General features: G+C 40.5%; 6 protein-coding genes across 6 annotated transcripts; 4 read left to right on the forward strand and 2 right to left on the reverse strand. All coding sequences in view use genetic code 12, as the record gives it.

Moving 5' to 3' along the window:
• Positions 1–580: 580 nt before the first annotated feature.
• Positions 581–1,546, forward strand: RBT7 (Ribonuclease T2 precursor (RNase T2); the record flags this gene model as incomplete). Its single annotated transcript, XM_001384068.1, has 1 exon — positions 581–1,546. The coding sequence occupies one exon, from the start codon at positions 581–583 to the stop codon at positions 1,544–1,546; it is 966 nt and encodes a 321-aa protein (XP_001384105.2).
• Positions 1,547–4,739: 3,193 nt separating this feature from the next.
• DNF3 (aminophospholipid-translocating ATPase) lies at positions 4,740–10,131 on the forward strand (the record flags this gene model as incomplete). Its single annotated transcript, XM_001384069.1, has 1 exon — positions 4,740–10,131. One exon carries the CDS (start codon positions 4,740–4,742, stop codon positions 10,068–10,070), a length of 5,331 nt encoding a protein of 1,776 aa, XP_001384106.2. The 3' UTR covers positions 10,071–10,131.
• A 52-nt stretch (positions 10,132–10,183) lies between these two features.
• Positions 10,184–12,898, reverse strand: PICST_35896 (predicted protein; the record flags this gene model as incomplete). Its single annotated transcript, XM_001384412.1, has 1 exon — positions 10,184–12,898. The coding sequence occupies one exon, from the start codon at positions 12,896–12,898 to the stop codon at positions 10,184–10,186; it is 2,715 nt and encodes a 904-aa protein (XP_001384449.2).
• Positions 12,899–13,493: 595 nt separating this feature from the next.
• Positions 13,494–15,032, forward strand: GPI16 (GPI transamidase component; the record flags this gene model as incomplete). Its single annotated transcript, XM_001384070.1, has 1 exon — positions 13,494–15,032. A coding segment is annotated over one exon (1,539 nt), but the record flags the coding sequence as incomplete, so codon positions are not given.
• Positions 15,033–16,022: 990 nt separating this feature from the next.
• Positions 16,023–16,724, forward strand: PICST_31430 (predicted protein; the record flags this gene model as incomplete). The annotated part of the gene is made up of 1 exon (XM_001384071.1): positions 16,023–16,724. One exon carries the CDS (start codon positions 16,023–16,025, stop codon positions 16,722–16,724), a length of 702 nt encoding a protein of 233 aa, XP_001384108.2.
• Positions 16,725–16,888: 164 nt separating this feature from the next.
• PICST_83039 (predicted protein) lies at positions 16,889–17,864 on the reverse strand (the record flags this gene model as incomplete). The annotated part of the gene is made up of 2 exons (XM_001384413.1): positions 16,889–17,576; positions 17,601–17,864. 2 exons carry the CDS (start codon positions 17,862–17,864, stop codon positions 16,968–16,970), a joined length of 873 nt encoding a protein of 290 aa, XP_001384450.2.
• Positions 17,865–18,100: the final 236 nt, after the last annotated feature.

Consider the following 18,100-nt stretch of genomic DNA (forward strand, 5'->3'; position numbering starts at 1 on the left):
GTTGCCGGTTGGCTCCTAGTCTGAATCTGCCAGAATCCTAAATAGGGGAAGCGGCTCACTGGAATAAGGCAATCGGCTTCCCCAATGTGATCTTCGTTTAGCTTTGTGTTTTCGGAAGGCCCGTGGGTTTAATGATTTACTTCTCATTCCTGGGAGTGAAATTTGCGCCCAAAAGGGGAGCTCCGAGGCTCGGAACGGCATCAGTTTCCCGGAACTCATACATCGTTGATCTATTGAATGTACTCGTGCACGTGCATTTTGGACTATCTTTTCCTAACTTCCGAATATAATCCGAGCCGGTCCTATCGAAACTGATTCAGGTACCATGCAATTCTAATCGGTGGTTCTCCATACTATTAAACGGCACTGAAAAATAATTTTAATAAGAGAAACGTTTTGCTCCCACTCACCTTCATTATTGCTGCTAAAAGTACGACTAAGTCTAAACGATTTTTAGCTTGGAATTGTCCTCGATGTTGGAGTCCATTGTCTGGTGATGGGGACTATAAATACGGTTGGAATTGTTCCGTAGTGAAAAATTTCAATTGGCTTGTTCAACCATTCTTTGTCACTACTAACAATGTTGTTCAAGACTTTAGCTCCTTTTATCGCTATTTTGGGTGCTGCTCAAGCTGCCCCAACCCCATTGCTGTTGTCATGTTCCATTGGTTCTGAATCCTTGGTTGCTGCTACTTCTTCTAGTGAATACTCTGTTGTCGACTGTTCTACTTTCCTCCAGGGCCAGTTTGATGTTTTCTCCTGTCATAACACAACTGAAATCCCAGCTGGTGAATCTTGTTGTTTCGAAAACTGGGGTGTGTTGATGCAAACTCAATTCTGGGACTACAACGCTACTTACTTGGACCTTCTCAACTCTACTAGTCCAGAAGACCTTGCTACTCTCGAGCAACAAGTATTGTCTTCCTACGGCGATGACGATGCAAAGTCCACCTTCACTATCCATGGTTTGTGGAACGATTTGTGTGACGGTTCTTTCAACCAGTACTGTAACCCATCTTTGGAAATCAGTCAGGCCAAGGACAACATCACCCACGTCATGGTTGACGTTTTCGGTGAAGCCGACTTGTACAAGAAGATGTCTACTTACTGGTTGAACAATGTCAAGTCCAACGTCGAAAACGCTGGTAACATCGACTTGTGGGAACATGAGTACAACAAGCACGGTACCTGTATGAACACCTTGTTGCCAAAGTGTTTCACCGGTGCTTACACCAGATTCGAAAACACCATTTCATTCTATAAGAAGACCGTCGAACTCTGGTCCAACTTGCCCACCTACCAATTCTTGCAACAGTTTGGTATCACCCCATCCTTGACTAAGCAATACAAGTTGGCTGATGTCCAGGCTGCATTGGCTCAAGCTCACGATGGTAAGGAAGTCTACATTGGATGCTTGAAAGGTGCCATTGATGAAATTTGGTACTACCATAACTTGAAGGGTAACGTTTTGACTGGTGAATACCAGCCAATTGACTCATTGACTCCATCCACCTGTGGTGATTACGTCTACTACCTTCCAAAGTAAAGCCCGTGGTAAAAATACTTATGAATTTTCTACTTCTTCCGTTGCCTATTTGAATTTTTTAGAGATTAGACTATACTGTCAATATAAAAGTTGTTTTAATGTTTTGTAAAAAATGGTTGCAAATTGAGCTTGGATCTTGTAGAAACGAATGTGGGGGAAATGAGAAGGACTTGTGTTACGAGCATTCCAAATTTAGCCTATTGAGATACGAATGAAGAACGTGCTTCGTCTTTCTCCTCCTTCACGTGGTTGGGTTCGAGTCTTCGAATACAAAGTGTATTTCACAGAAATGTTCCTCCCTAAATAAGAATGAGCCGATTTGACTGGAATCTGATCTAGAGTTCGTATCCGCCTGACTAAGTCTCCTTGTGAATTATGATGCAAGGCTTTGAAACTGATGTTGCAACGTCCAAACCGATGATTCGGTTTTAATACAAGTTTTCAAATCACAATTCTATCCTCCTGTAGATTTAGAAATATTCGAAGACATCAGTATATATCAAAAGCTGTAGGAACAGTATTGACTCATTTATTTTTAGCAATTGGGATTTTCTATCAAAATGGAAAGAACTCAGTTGAAAATAGTAGACTACCTTGGACATAAGATCCAGTGAATGGTTTTGAAAAGGAATTTTTTGGCAAGTTGAAAACATAATCTGGTACAAGATTGAGTATATATGTAAGCTAAGAAAAGTACGAGATATTTTGTTGGTAGAAACCAATTTATTTTCAAAGTATGCAATCTAAATCTACTTTAATCTCTTCCCATTAGTATTTCCCTCTGTTGTTGATTCTTTTATTACAGACTAAAATATCTACCATATCAAGAAAGTTGGTACTCATTAACTGCAATAATGGCATGCTCAATTTTCCAGAATATAGACAAAAAGTTGTTAAAATTATCCGTTAAATTGCTGGATTTCAGAGTGCTCTAGAGATAATTTGCTTTAATAATCTTGAGTCTATCTTCATTTTTCCTGTTATTAGACATGCCCAGAGAACACAACAATTTCCAGAAAGCTACATACTATCTAGTATTCGCCATATTATAAGAAGTACAGAGGAGCCAATTTCCCAATGCCATGCAGGTCTTGGGAATGCACTGAACTTCGGAGCCCAAATAATATTTTGCGTGGCTTCAATATGACAGTTCAATTTACCAGCTAAGCTGGTGGCTTTTGTACGATGGGACAATATTTTTCGGAGCCCCAATATTCAAGACAACGAGAGAGACATATGGTCTACGGTGGTATAATTGTGAGTGTATTACATGGTTGCGAACCATGCCGATCTCATAGATAGACTACCTGGCGGAGTGAGTATATATGAGATGTCTCTATTAAGAACGAGAACCATGTGGGTTGCACTGTTGCTTTTGATGTAACTTACAGGAATGCTACGTTCTTTAAGCCTTGCGAGTTATTTATCTCGCTCATACTTTCTTTCATTAACACCTTCCTATGATTTGCTTCTTATCCAACCATAAAAAGTTCTTGAGTCACATTCAAAAAAGTGTGGTCTGATTTAACTAAATTGAGTTTTCTCTCGTGGGAAGTTTTTTTACTATTAGACTTTCTTCTTTATTTGCTTCTTGTATGATGGTATAGTTACACCATAACTTTTGCTTACGAAAAATTTATAACCAGTTTATGTTGAGTATTTGTAGCGTCACCTTAAAGTACATTGTTGTTAACTTAGAGCGTCAATTCAAAATTGTCGAGGTACCACAACCACAGTATGTAACCGGGCTTAACACTCCTAATGCTTAGTTGTGGTTCTTTCGATGGACTTTCCAGTTGGTACAGCAAAATCAACACCGCTCAGTTGATTTCTCTTCTTCAGTGGAACTGCTTGGATTTCGCCTTCCTCAAAGTTTCGCTTATCAAGCATAACCTAATAAAGCTTTCTGTATCTTTTTCTATATTGTCTGGTTAAGCTACCGTTGAATAGCAGAATTTTGCGTTGGTATACTAAAATCTTCACTTAAAGCACAATTTGCATATAGAAAAAAAGAATTGCATGACATATACACAGAAAACAAAAAGATGTCTGAATCTATAATACAATTCAGCGCTCTTAGAGGCCATATAAAATGTCTCCCTAGAATCCATTTAGGCAGATTAAAAATCTCACTGGAACTAACCCAACTTGATTATTAAGTTTGCTTCCTATTCAACACTCATTTCAGATATACAAGTCAGGCCAAGAGTTTACTGATCACAACCATTTTCATAAGCATACAAACTATTGTAAAAACGTTTCTGTATGTATAAAGAATAGTGAAGTTCTTTTGTCATTGCAAATGGTTTGAGCACAACTTTTTCAGTACTTTTAGAATTGGCTGTACGCATCTTTTAATTAAAATAGTTGCAAAATCTGTTTGACTGCAGGATGCAGCATATATGAATAAAATAATTGGCCAAGCACAACATTTTGGATAAGGACGGAAACACAAACACAAGGCAGACGGATACTCCGTGCCAATTAAGGGCGATATTTAAGGAGTAAAAAATAGACGTTAAAGGAGTCCAGATTTCCTATTCAATTTTTAAATTCTGACCAAACACAGCCAGTGTAGAACAAATCGAGAGATTTAGCGAGAGATGGCGATTTGTGAGAGTGGGAACAAATTAGAACCAGAAACTTAGTACCTAGAAACATCACCAACGAAAATAGAATAGTTCATCCGTATTCTTTCTTCCATCTTGCTCTCGTTTTCAAGTTCTTCATGAATGCAAGTGTGTAACTTTTCTGGCTGTTGTCGAGGTTACCGCTAAGACTGCCATGCTCGGTAATCTTACACAAATTTTCTGAAGTGTGGAGAAGCAGGCTATGAGTCCGTTCTCAGTAGATCATGCCACGAAGGAGCAAAAGACATTGAGTTGCCCATAGATGAAGTAATTTTATCAGCAGTAGTAGCGGGAGAAGTGTCTGTCACTCGGGCCATATAATTCAATATGTCCTTATCTTGAATTATCCTGAATCATCTTCATTTGGGTCTTTACCTCTATCCTCCATTTCTCACTAGAAATACTTTTCTCACTAAAATGCACGCTATTTGTTCCCCAGTATCTCACTACTTCCCCACTGAGCCTCGCTAATCCTCACTAGGTCCACCCACTTCAGTACTTCACAGTAGCAATTAACTTTTTTTTCCGCACTAGCTCAGCCTTTCACGATCCAAAAATAAAATATGGCCATTTGTGCGTGGTTTTTTTTTCAGCCAGATACTTTCGGACCAGATTCTTCTTTGATAAATCATAAGAAATCTCTCCACAACTTTTCTCAAAGACTCTTCATTCGAATATTAGTGACTGAGAAGATTACACAACTACTACGGATGAGTCTACCGCCAGAAACACCGCAGGAACAGCCTTCCAGCACTCTGCAAACGCGACGCAAGAGGGGACTTTCACTCCGATCCCAGCTCTTTTCTAAAGCGATCTCTGGCCAGAACCAGCCACTGCAACTGCTGGAACATTCCAGAAACCCTTTCAGAGTAAAATTCGATATAACTGAACCTTCAGATTCTAATGAAAATGCTGATGGCCAAGCGAATCTGGCAAATGGCAGCTATCTTCGTACAGATAACCCATCTCTTGGAACAAATGACAACACCAGTTATCAGATAGAATTGAACACACTACATCCGGATACAGCCTCAATTCCTCAGATAAACATCAATGCACCTTCCCCTGATTCTCGTTCTGAAGATGCAAATTTGCACGTTCCCTACGGGCATTTGAACGACTCAACTCTCATAAGATCTACCACTCATCTAACAGTCGATTCCAACAGATCTGATGCCAGCTCGCTGTCCTTCTTAGCCAAACGTAAAAGAACCTCTCAACGTCGCTATGGTACGAAAAACAGATTGGTCAAAAACTTGATAAGGCTCAAGGACAACATCTTGGGCAACAAGACACTTCCAAGTACTGAGAGGGGCCGAGTGATTCCAATCACCACAAACTTCAACGAGATCAATTCCTACTTTCAGGATCAGTACTACAACGAACATACCAAGTGTCTCATCGACGAACGTAGTGACGAGCCGTATGAGAAGAACATAGTGACTTCTTCTAAGTATACTGTCTATTCGTTTTTACCTAAACAGTTGAGAGCCCAGTTCTCCAAAATCGCCAATTGCTATTTCATGGTCGTAGCAATCATGCAAATGATCCCCACATGGTCTACAACAGGTCAGTACACTACTATCATCCCGTTGATGATCTTCATGTCAATTTCGATAGCTAGAGAAGGATTTGACGACTGGAAAAGACATGGCCACGACAAAGAAGAAAACAACAAAAAGACAAAAGTCATCAAAGAAGACGAAAACTTGAGCAACTTCGATACCCACTCAATTACAACCATATTGACAGAAACAATTTCAGTCAGTAATAACAACATCCTTTCTCCTCATGGATCACGAGCAGCGAGCCCATCTAATAACGTCTCTTCCAATTCATCATTATCAGATCCAGAGCCACAAAATGAGACAAACACAAACTACACGAATTTGGAGCTTATGAAACAGTACAATCTCAAGGAGTACGCCACGAAGTGGAAACACATAAAAGTAGGAGACATCATAAAAGTCTCTGAAAATGAAGCCTTCCCAGCAGATGTCATGTTATTAGCTACGAGTGACACAGATAACCAAGAAGCATTTATAGAAACCATGGATTTAGATGGAGAAACGAACTTAAAGCTGAAGTGTCCACATGCTGAGATCTGTAAGAAGTTCTCTAATGTGACTGGGTTGAAAAACACAAAGATGTTGATAACCGTAGAAGACCCCAACATCGATTTGTACAACTTTGAAGGTTCGTTTGAGGTAAACGACAAAGTGTTTGCTTTGGGGCCAGATAATGTCGTTTATAGAGGTAGCGTTCTTCGAAACACAAAGTCGGTTTTAGGATTGGTCATTTTCACAGGTGAAGAGACAAAAATCAGAATGAACAATATTAAGAATCCCAGAACTAAGGCTCCAAAATTGCAGAGAAACATCAACTACATTGTGATATTTATGGTGTTTGTAGTGATTTCGTTGTCGGCGTTTTCCACCATGGTGCAACGTCTTCTATACGAGAGAAATAGAGACAAGGCATGGTATCTCTTTGATCTGGATGCTGGTGTTGCATCTACTCTTATGGGTTTCATCATCATGTATAATACATTGATTCCATTATCGCTTTATGTCACTATGGAAATCATCAAGGTGATGCAATTGCTATTTCTACAGTATGATATAGACATGTACCACGTAGAGAGCAACACACCCGCAGATGCGAAGACAGCAACCATCTTGGAAGAACTTGGTCAAGTCAGCTACATATTCAGTGACAAGACAGGAACTTTGACTGATAACCAGATGATTTTCAGGAAGTTCAGTGTCTGTGGAGCAAGCTGGTTACATGACTTGGACTTGATGTTGAACGAAAAGGAAGACCCTAACAAAGTCGCTCCTTTAGTACCAATGCCACGAACCAGCATGCATCACCTGCCACGCCAGTCTGGTCGCAAGGTAGGCCCAGATTATCAGCCAAGAACAAGTACTACTTCTATTGCTAGAGAAAGTTTGGAATTATCCTTGGTCAGATCGAATGTTACCTGGAAGTCTTCTGCTCAACCAAACAAGACGCAGGACATGTCCAGTTCTTTGAAATTGATAAAATACATACAATCGCATCCACATACTATCTTCTCCAGAAAGGCTAAGATGTTTCTTTTGAGTATTGCCTTGTGCAATACTTGTCTTCCTAGAAAAGACAATACTTCGAAAAACTCGTCAGTGCTTACTCTTGATGACATTGACGGGGTACAGCAGCAGGAGTTAAGAGCAAAGCGAAATGTGGAAGACTCTTCTATCTCTTATCAAGCTGCTTCTCCAGACGAATTGGCACTTGTTCAAGCATCCAAGGATCTAGGATTTGTGGTTCTAGATAGGCAGAACAATGTGTTGACAATTAAGACTTATCCAGAGGGATTTCAGAAAGAACCCAAATTCGAGGAGTATCAAGTTCTCGAAGTTATAGAGTTCTCATCTAGTAGAAAAAGAATGTCTACTGTAGTTAGGTTTCCAGACGGAAGAATTTGTCTTATTTGTAAAGGTGCCGACAATGTCATTTTGGAGAAGTTGAAGTATGCCGATATGGCAAAAGAGAAAGCAAAAGAAATCTCACTCAACACGACAGAAAGAAAAACACAACAGGCTGATATAGTTTTGCTGAACAGATTTTCCTCAGAACTAGAATCGAGAAAATCAATTGGCTCCATTGGTCAACGTTTGAGTTTGAGTGGCGGCGATAGAATTACTTCCACTATTGACAACACGCTTCTGAATGCTGAAGATGAGATGGCTGATATTGCCTTAAAGGCAAGAAAGTCATTGCATGTCCATCAAGCAAAGAAGTATAGCATGGATCAGGCCTCGTTTACTAATGTAGATCCACCGTCTCCAGTACTTAACCTGTCCGGGACTCTGGGAAGCAATAGCCAGATCCCCAACGACAGGCTACTTCTCAATGATGAATACCTTGTCGAAAAGACATTGGAGCATATTGAAGAATTTTCCACTGAAGGGCTCAGAACATTGATGTACTCGTACAGGTGGTTGGATAAAAATGAGTATGAGGCATGGTCCCAAGAGTATAGCCTTGCTAGGACTGCTTTAAAGGATAGAGCCAGAAAGGTAGAGGAAGTAGGAGCTAAAATCGAACACAAGTTTGAGCTTCTTGGTGCAACTGCTATTGAAGATAAATTGCAAGAAGGAGTCAGTGATACTATAGACAAGTTAAGAAGGGCAGGAATCAAGATGTGGATGTTGACAGGAGACAAACGTGAAACTGCTATTAATATTGGTTACTCGTGTAGACTCATTAAGGACTACTCCACTGTTGTTATTCTTTCGCATGATGAAGGAATCGATACGATTATGGATCGTATCACTTCTGCCAGTCAGGAGATACAAGCAGGAAGAGTAGCCCATTGTGTTTTGGTAATTGATGGTGGAACTTTAGCTGAAATTGAAAATGATTCCGCTTTGCTCACTTTGTTCCTTGATCTATGCATCCAGGTAGATTCTACAATCTGCTGTCGTGCTTCGCCTTCACAAAAGGCTAATATGGTTAGTGCTGTGCGAAAATTGAACAACAGGGCTGTGACTTTGGCAATTGGAGATGGTGCAAACGATATTGCCATGATCCAGAGTGCTGACATCGGTATTGGTATCACTGGTAAGGAAGGGCTACAAGCTGCTCGTTCTGCCGATTACGCCATTGCCCAGTTCCGGTTCTTGCTTAAGTTGTTATTAGTCAATGGTCGTTACAACTACATACGAACATCCAAGTTTGTCTTGTGCACTTTCTACAAAGAATTATTGTTTTATTTGACGCAGTGTGTCTATCAGAGAAACACTTTATTCTCAGGCTCTTCGATGTATGAAAGTTGGTCGTTGTCGATGTTCAATACGTTGTTCACTTCTCTCCCCGTCATCTGTATTGGTATGTTCGACAAAGACTTGAGGCCCTCAACGTTGATAGCAGTACCTGAATTGTATGCAAAGGGAAGATTGTATCAAGCTTTCAATTTGAAGATCTTTGTGTCATGGATGTTCTTGGCTGCCATTCAAAGTGTCGGTATATCTTTCATGGCTTACTATGTATGGGGATTTACCGCTTTACGTGACAATACAACTTTCCCATTGGGTTCTTTGGTGTTTGCTGCTCTTGTTGTAATCATCAATGCGAAGTGTGAGTTCATTGAAATGCAGAATAGACAATGGCTAGCCTTCGCTGCATTCTTTATTTCTGTTGGTGGATACGCCTTGTGGAACTGGCTAATTATGATGTTGTACAGAACAAAGGATTCGCCAATTTACTTTGTAGCCTACGGTTTACTAACATGGGGCCGTGATCAGAGTTGGTGGGCTACTCTTCTTGCACTCATCACAGTTCCTCTATTTGCTGATATACTTTTCAAAGTGTTTAAATTCATGTTTAAGCCAGCAGATGATGAACTTTTCAGGTTGTTTGAAAAAGATATCGACATGAGAAGGTTCTTTGAACAACACTCATATAAAGAATTGTATCAGGGATGGACCTTTTCTAAACAACCGTCCACACTTTTTGCAAAGTTAAAAAACGTTGCTAAAGGAGTATTGGGAAAGCCAGCTATCCAACAAGAACTTGAGGCATTCGACAATGGTTCAGAACACCAGTCGGCTTACAATAGAAAGAGGGCAGGAACAAATCCATTACCTTCTGAACTACCACCTGGCGGTGAAGGAATTGCTATTGTCGGTAATGACTTCGAACAACCTGGACGTGTTGAGGATGGGTATGAGATCCTCCCTAGCGGAAAGAGAGTCAAGATTGTAGCAAAGGGGGTCAGTTGGGGAAGTCGTTTCAGACGCAATGGTTCTTCTGCAGAGAACGAGGATGTGGATGCTATTATAGATTCAAGATTGAACGATCTTAGAAAAGAAGAGGAAGGTCAAGTTGGAGATCGATCACCAAAATAAGTTTACTAAAAAGTTACTCGTCATTTTCAATTCTTCAAAAGTCCGTATTTACTACTATTTCTTTATACATACATAGATATAAAACACGTTAAGGTCAACATATAACATATTTATTAGATTGTACGTTTCTTGTGAAGCAAGTTAAGGTCGTTCTCGCTGCTGAGAATGATGTTCTTCAAGTTCTTGCTCTTTGCATTTTCTTCTAACCACTGTTCTAGCTTTCCCCTCTGGGACCTCAACTCTTTCAACAAGGGTCTCTTCTCGGTAACCTCGGACTCATAAGGATTAAGTAACAAATCGAACAATGGTGTCCACAATTCCTTCTGCCAGTACCTTCTCAATTGACCCTCTAGTCTTATTTGTTTCTCATTATGCTTGCAGATCTTGATATACGATCCAAACAACATAACGTGAATAATTGTCGCAAGTCCATAGTAGTCAGCTTCAAAACTCCAGGGCTTGTTTTCATTCATTTGCGGACAATCTTGCTGGTCTGTTTCCCAGTCACATTTGAATTGTACTTCTTCATCAAATAAGGTCAAGTCAATGGCCCTGCCAAAATCAATCAACGTAATACTCTTGTTAGACCAGCCGTTGTGGCCGTATCTACTATATGCCTCAGACCATTCGTTGTGATCTACTGGTTGGAATCTAATCATACAATTATCGGCCTTAAGATCACCATGTAATATACCAATGCTGTGCAACATTTCAATTGATTTCAATAGCTCTACGGTTAGGAATATGCATAGCACCTCATCTATGGTCGAGTTCTCTGTATTCTTGAAAAGGTTCACAATGTCAAGAATAGTTCCTTGTGTGCAATAGTCCATAATCAAGTAGCTTTCGTCTTTGAAATAGAAGAATGCCTCTGGGTGAATAATCAACGCGTTCGTTTCCCGATCCCTCCCAAGCAATCTTCGGTGAATTTGATTGAGTATATAATATTCCCACTTTGAGGAAGGGGATTCTATTTTCAAAGCTTTAAAAGAGCCCGAGGTTCCAGATTCGATCAAGTAAACGAATCCGAATCCACCTTGACCAAGTTCATGCCTCAAGCAGTAAATTTCTTCCCCCAAGTAGTCGATTATTGAGCTCAGTGAGCCTCTTGATATGGTCTTTGTATTATCATTGGTAATGTCACGGAAACTAGCGAGTCTTTGGATTGTCTTATCTGGGTCTTCATGATATCCGGGATAAACTGATAAGGGAATTGATAACTCTTGAAGTAGCTTAGTCCTTATTGCTGAATCTACTGGGTTTATGGGTTCAGCGTTTATGATTCCTAAAGATGGCTTCTCGATAAATGGAGAGCTCTGGATATCGTTATCTTCTCTGTCTGTTGGTGGGGTAGCTACTGCTTCTATCTTTTTCATATTCATCGGTTCTACAAGCTGATTCATCTGGATTGTTTCTGTTACAAATCCTTCATAGTTAGTTGTAGTTGTGTTTTCTCCCTCGGGGTTTTCGAGTTCATCGTCTGAATTCAACATCTGGGCAGCATCGTTGAACATACCCATTACTTCGTGATTTGCCATTCGGGAAAACATGGTGATAGTTGGAGACCGTGATCTGCTATTTAGGGGTAACGAGACGTCGTTCAATGGAATACTGAATGTCTGATTATCTTCCAAAGGCTTGTTGATCTTGGAAGGTGTAGATTGGTGAGACGACGTCGTATCTTCGTGAGTTTGTGCTACTTCTGTTCTACGGCTGATATATCGTCTACTTCTCGCAAGCATTTCCGTAACCGACATTTCCTCATCTTCGTATGTCAATAATTCCATATTGAACATTACCTTTTCTGGTCTTTTTCCTGGGTTTTTGATAAGCGTATATACCAATCCTCTTTCGTCTTCTTCAGCAACCTGTAAAGATTGAGCTAGAGGCTCGGATGCTGTGTTTGTATCATGTACATCTCTGTATACTTGTATTCGATTAGCTGACTCAGAGCTTTCGCTTATTAACTTTTGTCTCATAACTTCTCCTGCCCATGGCTTGGATTGAAGTACATTTTCCTTTATTCGGGATCGTATAGTTCCCAACTCTTGTACATCGTTGTCGTCCTTAAAGATAGACTCCAATACAGAAGGCTGCTGGTTCGGCACTTCTCTGAACACTTCAAGTTTCTGCTTTTTACGTGGGTTAGAAGTTTCTGTTCCTAGTGGTCCAGCTGAAGATGGGCCATGCTTCAATGCTAGTACATCCCTCAACGGTGAAACGTAGGAATGGGGTTGAGGGATATTGCAACGCTTCTTTAAGTTATCAAACGATCGCTGAAGTCGAGCCAAGGGTCTGGCCGCAGAATTGATGCCCATCTCGTAGATTTCTGTAGCGTCTGCTATCTTTCCATTGGCCTCTAGATAGTTGGCAAATTCTTCATAGTAAAGTGCAAGTTGGTTTCCAATACCTTTTTTGGCAAGATAAACAAAGATGTCTCGAGGAGAGTCGGAGTAGCTTGTGTACTCGAGCCAGATGTTGAGATAACGAGCATCGTTCTTGTACTGGTCGAAATCGCGAAACATGGAGGTACATTTTTCCAATAGGGTCAAGAGCCCACTTTCAGAGTTCGATCCCTGGGGGAAGTTATTGTGAGTCCATGCAATATATTCTACAAAAGGCTGGAGGGGATCGTCGAGTTCGTCGGCCTGGCTGATGTTCACTTCTAGGTTGGTTCGCTCGCGTTTGAGTTGTTCTTTGAACAGTAGAAGCGACAGGTTGGAACGTTTGAAGGAAGCTGCTAGTTTGGAAGCAGGTCTTCCTCGCAGCAACGGCTGGATGTTTTCCTTGTGCTGCTCCAAGACAGACACGTCAGATTGGCTCAGCATGGAGATTCAGAAAGATGGATTTGTGTTGAAATTGAATATTTTAGGGTAGCTAATGGTGAAATTGTCTGTTTAAATGTAATTAGATCTCTAAAAGTAGTGAATAATTTATGGAGAGTGTATGGTTCGGTGTATAAGAATCGTAAACATAAACAAAAGATGTCGCGTTCTTTCGATGGCACTTGCACTACCGTGGTATTGAATTGGGGGGGTTTGTCGCTGTACAGTCCCAAATTTCTTCTTTGGAGAAAACTTTCTCACTAATTTCCATTTCATTTCTCGCTAATTTATTTTTCAAATTCTCACTAATTTTAATTTGTCACTAAACTCTCAGTAAATTCACAGTAAATTCTCACTAATGACACTTTTCTCTTCTCCCTCTTTGATTGAATGCTCACTAAATTCAGAGTACAGAACCATACAGGTGTTCGATCTTAATTTCGTTACAAACTGTTCACTTTGTTTTAGCTGTTGATCTCATTGTCCCTACCTCCAAATCCAAGTTCTGTAATAGTACTATATAAGTATCCTATACGAGATGCTCTTACACCACCTCGCCATACTACTATGGGTGTGTCTAGCCTCTGCGGGAAAGTACTACAATGAGTCGCTCAACTTGAGACCTTTACCCAGAAACAAGTTGCTAGGACAGTTTCAATTCCACATCGACTCGCAGCAGTTCCAATTGGAATACCACAACCACTCTAACACAGAGTCGCGTGGCCTCACACTCGACCATCATTATACCTATTTCCCACGAGCCCTTGGACCGATTCTTGAATCGACAAACTCGCGCGAATTGCACTTACGTTTCACCCAGGGCTGGTGGGATGAGAAATCATGGGGCAAACTTCCTTCCAACGGCTTTAGAAGTGGGGGAACGGGTGTGGAAGTCTCGGTGCTTATTGAGGCGCCAGATCTCGCTACAGCCAAAGCCAATTGGTTCCGTTTGACGAAAGCACTTTCAGGCTTTTTCTGTGCTTCATTGAATTTCATCGACGACTCCATTACAACATTACCCAAATACGCAGCCGGTTCTCAGGGCAAAAGCATATTTTCATCACAGCAGGAAAACAAACTCTTCTTTATTCGTGCTGCCTTGCCAAGTGAGCCTATCTGTACTGAGAACTTGACCCCATTCTTGAAGTTGTTGCCTACTAGAGGTAAATCTGGTTTGTCTACACTTTTAGATGGGCACAAAGTATTTGATTCGTTATGGCACGGAATGTCGATCGATATCACCACTGTTTGCGATGAAAACAGCTGCCTGTTGCATATGGACCAAACTGTGAACCAAGTTGTAGATATTAATAGATGCAAACGTAAAGACGAACAAGGCGGACTTCCAAAGCCAACTCCTGGTGAAAAGTTGCGGTGCGACACTTCCAAAGACACATACAGCCCTTGGACATGTTTCCCACTTAACGACCCAACGGAGTTGGATTGGAGCTTGCAAACAATCTACGGTAAACAAATCCATGGTCCAGCGTTTAGCGACGATCCCTTAGGCACTTCTATCACGATTGAAGTAGACCCTTCGCAATGGGAAGTCAATTTGGCGAAGAGTAGAAAAGATATTACGGAATCGTACAAAATATCTGTCGAAAATAAGTACAAAATCTCGGAATCTATCAGAGATGAGGGTGACTACGATATCAGATTTAGCACAAAGAATAGCGAAGTAGTGGTTCCTATTGAGACCCCTCCTATCTATGTGGCTCGCTCATTAACTGGCTATTCACAAGATACTGGAGGTTTCCGTATCTCGTTCACGAACCCCTCCGCTACAGACGCAGTGGATTTCTTGTACTTCGAATCGTTGCCATGGTTCATGAGATTGTACCTCAACACGTTGAAGCTACAAGTCAAGAACAATGTCAACGGAGAAGTTACTTACGACGCCGATGTTGATGCCTACATCAGTAAGAGATACTACAAACCGGCTGTAGATCGCAAGAGACCATCACATCTTGAATTATCGATCTCAATTCCACCTCAGCAGACATTGTCGTTCACCTACAAATTCGACAAGTCGTTGTTGCTCTACCACGAGTATCCTCCAGATGCCAACCATGGTTTTGCCATTGAGCCTGCTGTCATCACTGTAGTCGATAACCGAGGAGATGCTGTCTACGAAGTGCGTACTTCCAGTTTGCTTTTGACTCTTCCAACGCCCGATTTCTCTATGCCATACAATGTCATTATTTTGACATGCACCGTGATGTCATTGGCATTTGGAACTATCTTCAATTTGTTGATCAAGAAGGTTATTACCGAAGAAGAGTTGGAGACCATCACCAAGAACTCCAAGATCAACCGGTTATTAGCAAGAATAAAACTGGCAGTTCAAACTGTCAAGGGTAAAAAGAAGACCGAATAGGATAAAATTATATAATCTTTAATCTCCTTAATATAAAAACTCCATAACAATAAAGTTGCTCGTAATGTTTAGCTTGAAGTATAGAAAGATAGTGAATTTGTGAACTTTCTACCATACATTTGTTTAATCACATGTGCTTTTTTTGAAATACACAAGAAAGTGTCTACATACGGACTACAAGATCCTTATGTTACAAGTACCCCCTATAAGACAGTTTCATTGTCTGTGGCCATACCACCCAACTATATTTCCCCCATGGCTTTCTCGATACACCACATTTTTTGCATCTACCCCACACCATCCATACAAAATGCTCGTTTGTGTATGGTTCGATTTGAAAGCCCGACAAATTTTGCCCCACTCGGTCCCCGGACTTTTTTCGCAGCCAGTCGGCGTTACCTGCCCAAAACAAAAGAAATTTTATACTTTTACTATGGCGTTCTACGGTGCCGAAGCTCGGTGTTGAGCGAATTTGATAATACTATAAGAATCTGAATAAATCCACCAAACCAAATTCTCATTCTGTAAAGCTGATAATGCCATCAATACTATAGCTGTCTTTGTTGTCTTTATTTGTTTAAGTTAACTGTCATTTCCATTTTCATTACTTGCGCTTTCATTGCATAACTTACTTTTTATTTACTTCACTCGCATAATTTTCCACTCTTATCAGCTCAACAATTCACAATTCATAATTCATAATTCATAATTCATAATTCATAAAATCTTGCAATTTCAGTCACCACAATGTTCGACGACCAAATCACGCAAGATGAGAATTATCTTGTCAAAACGCTCCACGACCAGCATCCAGATAATGGCCATGTTATCATCGAGTCGACGCTAGAGCTGTTGTCTAAAAATGTAGGGAATGCATTGGATGACTTTCTCTCTAAGGATTCACTGACCTTTCGCTACAACTATGGCAGATTAAACGGAATGGTTCCTGAAAAGTCAACATACTTCCATAACCAGTTCCCTCGTAAATCGACTAATTTAGATAGTGAGTACCACCACACAAGCTTAGATGCTGATATTCTTTCACGGTGGATCCCCAGATCAATTCTCAAGATATTTGTGCCGATTCTTTATTTTCAAGATCTTCAGAAAGAACAGGCACAAAAGAGGTTGTCTCGTAAAAGGGAGTTGGATATGGAGTATCACATGACTGCAAGACCGGTTCCAACCTTAGAAGAACTCAATTTATGTGCTTCGTTTAGAGGAAAAGGAGTATGGGACAGAAACGGCACCTGGTTCTGTACTTCGCAGGATGTGTCTTCAACTCCATACAAACAAGATGAGTTTGGTCCGAAGATCTTTAAATCTTACAACTCCTGGATCACCTGGGAGCTGAACATACAGAATAGGATAGAGGAGGCCAAGAGACTGGAGGATTGGGATTTAGTCAAGAGCCTAAGGAGAGCGAAAAACCCTCCACCCAAGATGTAAACTACTCATATTTATAGACCACGAGACCACGATAATGATACACATGCTTTGATTAATTCTACTTATTTATTATTTATTATCATATATGAATACTATTTATTGAAATTTTAGTCCTCCAAATAGTGCTATTATTATAGCCACGAGTAAATATTCACTTTTTCTTTAAATTGTCTTTATTTGTCTTTAGATAAATAAGCTATCTATTCTAGAGAATGCAATATTTAAGATCTCTAGAACATAGTTCTAGAATGGATCTTCGTAGGGGTCTTCTTCGTCATAATCGTCATCCTTCTCAAATTCGTAGACAATGGCACCTCCAGAAGAACCCAACGACTCCTGCGCTTGCATGTATGGCAACTCCACCTGCTCTCTAGCCAATTTCTGCTTGTTGCTTGTGGACAAATTGAATGTCGTCAAATCTTTGAGCAACTCTTCATCTTCTGGGTTAGCGTCATCTTTTACAGATTTGTGAATTTCGTATGTATGAGTTGTGGAGTTGATTTCATACTGGTATATGAGCGTTCTTCCTGATTTTCTTCTATTCGACAACGTTAATTTGAAGGTTGAGCCGTTTAAGCCTAAGTTTACAGGGATTTCCAAGCGGGAAATCTTGTTTTCGAGAGTTTCCAAGTCTATCTTGTGGTGTGGAAAGTACTCTACTTCAAATATAGAAGAAGCAATGTATGAAAGTAGAGTTAGAGAAGAAGGATAATTCAATATTTTGCTCTGTTCTTGCGGCACATTCGTGTGATATACACCCAATATAGTGACTGAGGGTTGTATGATGCTCGTGAGAAATTGTGTGATTTCAGTGTTGGTGACATAGTTGAGGGAATCTATTATCACCAACGTCTTTGCCAAATTGACACCAGAAACACCCGTAGTTGGAGGAGAGTTTTTCTTGACAAAGTCAGAGATTTCTGCTGTTGACACTGTTGAGCAATCCAACCATTCAGAAGCATACAGTGGAATATTTGTTGTTTCGTAGGATAGAAAGATGATTTTGGAATTATTGTGATGGGCAAACTCAGAGAGCAAGTAATGGGCAGATTGAAGAAGCGAGTCGAGAACAAGGAGAAACGGTGTAGGCTCCTTAAGAGCCAATAGCCTGTTCAAGAGAACACTTGCGTTCAGCGACATTGTGGTTTGTCAATTAATGGTTTATGGGCATGAGACTCTAGATCTGATGAGAAGAGCTGATGAGAAGAGCTGCTGAGAAGAGCTGAAGTATGATGCCCTTGGAAATATCTGTTAGAGCTAGTGCGACTTTTAGCGAGAGAACGAGAAATAGTGAGAATGAATAGCGAGACACGGCAAGAGAGTACACCATTCAAAACCATAAAATTCTAGCTAATAAGCTCTAACATTTGTTGGTT

This window comes from Scheffersomyces stipitis, chromosome 4 (assembly GCF_000209165.1).
Source record: "Scheffersomyces stipitis CBS 6054 chromosome 4, complete sequence".
NCBI lineage: Eukaryota > Fungi > Ascomycota > Pichiomycetes > Serinales > Debaryomycetaceae > Scheffersomyces > Scheffersomyces stipitis.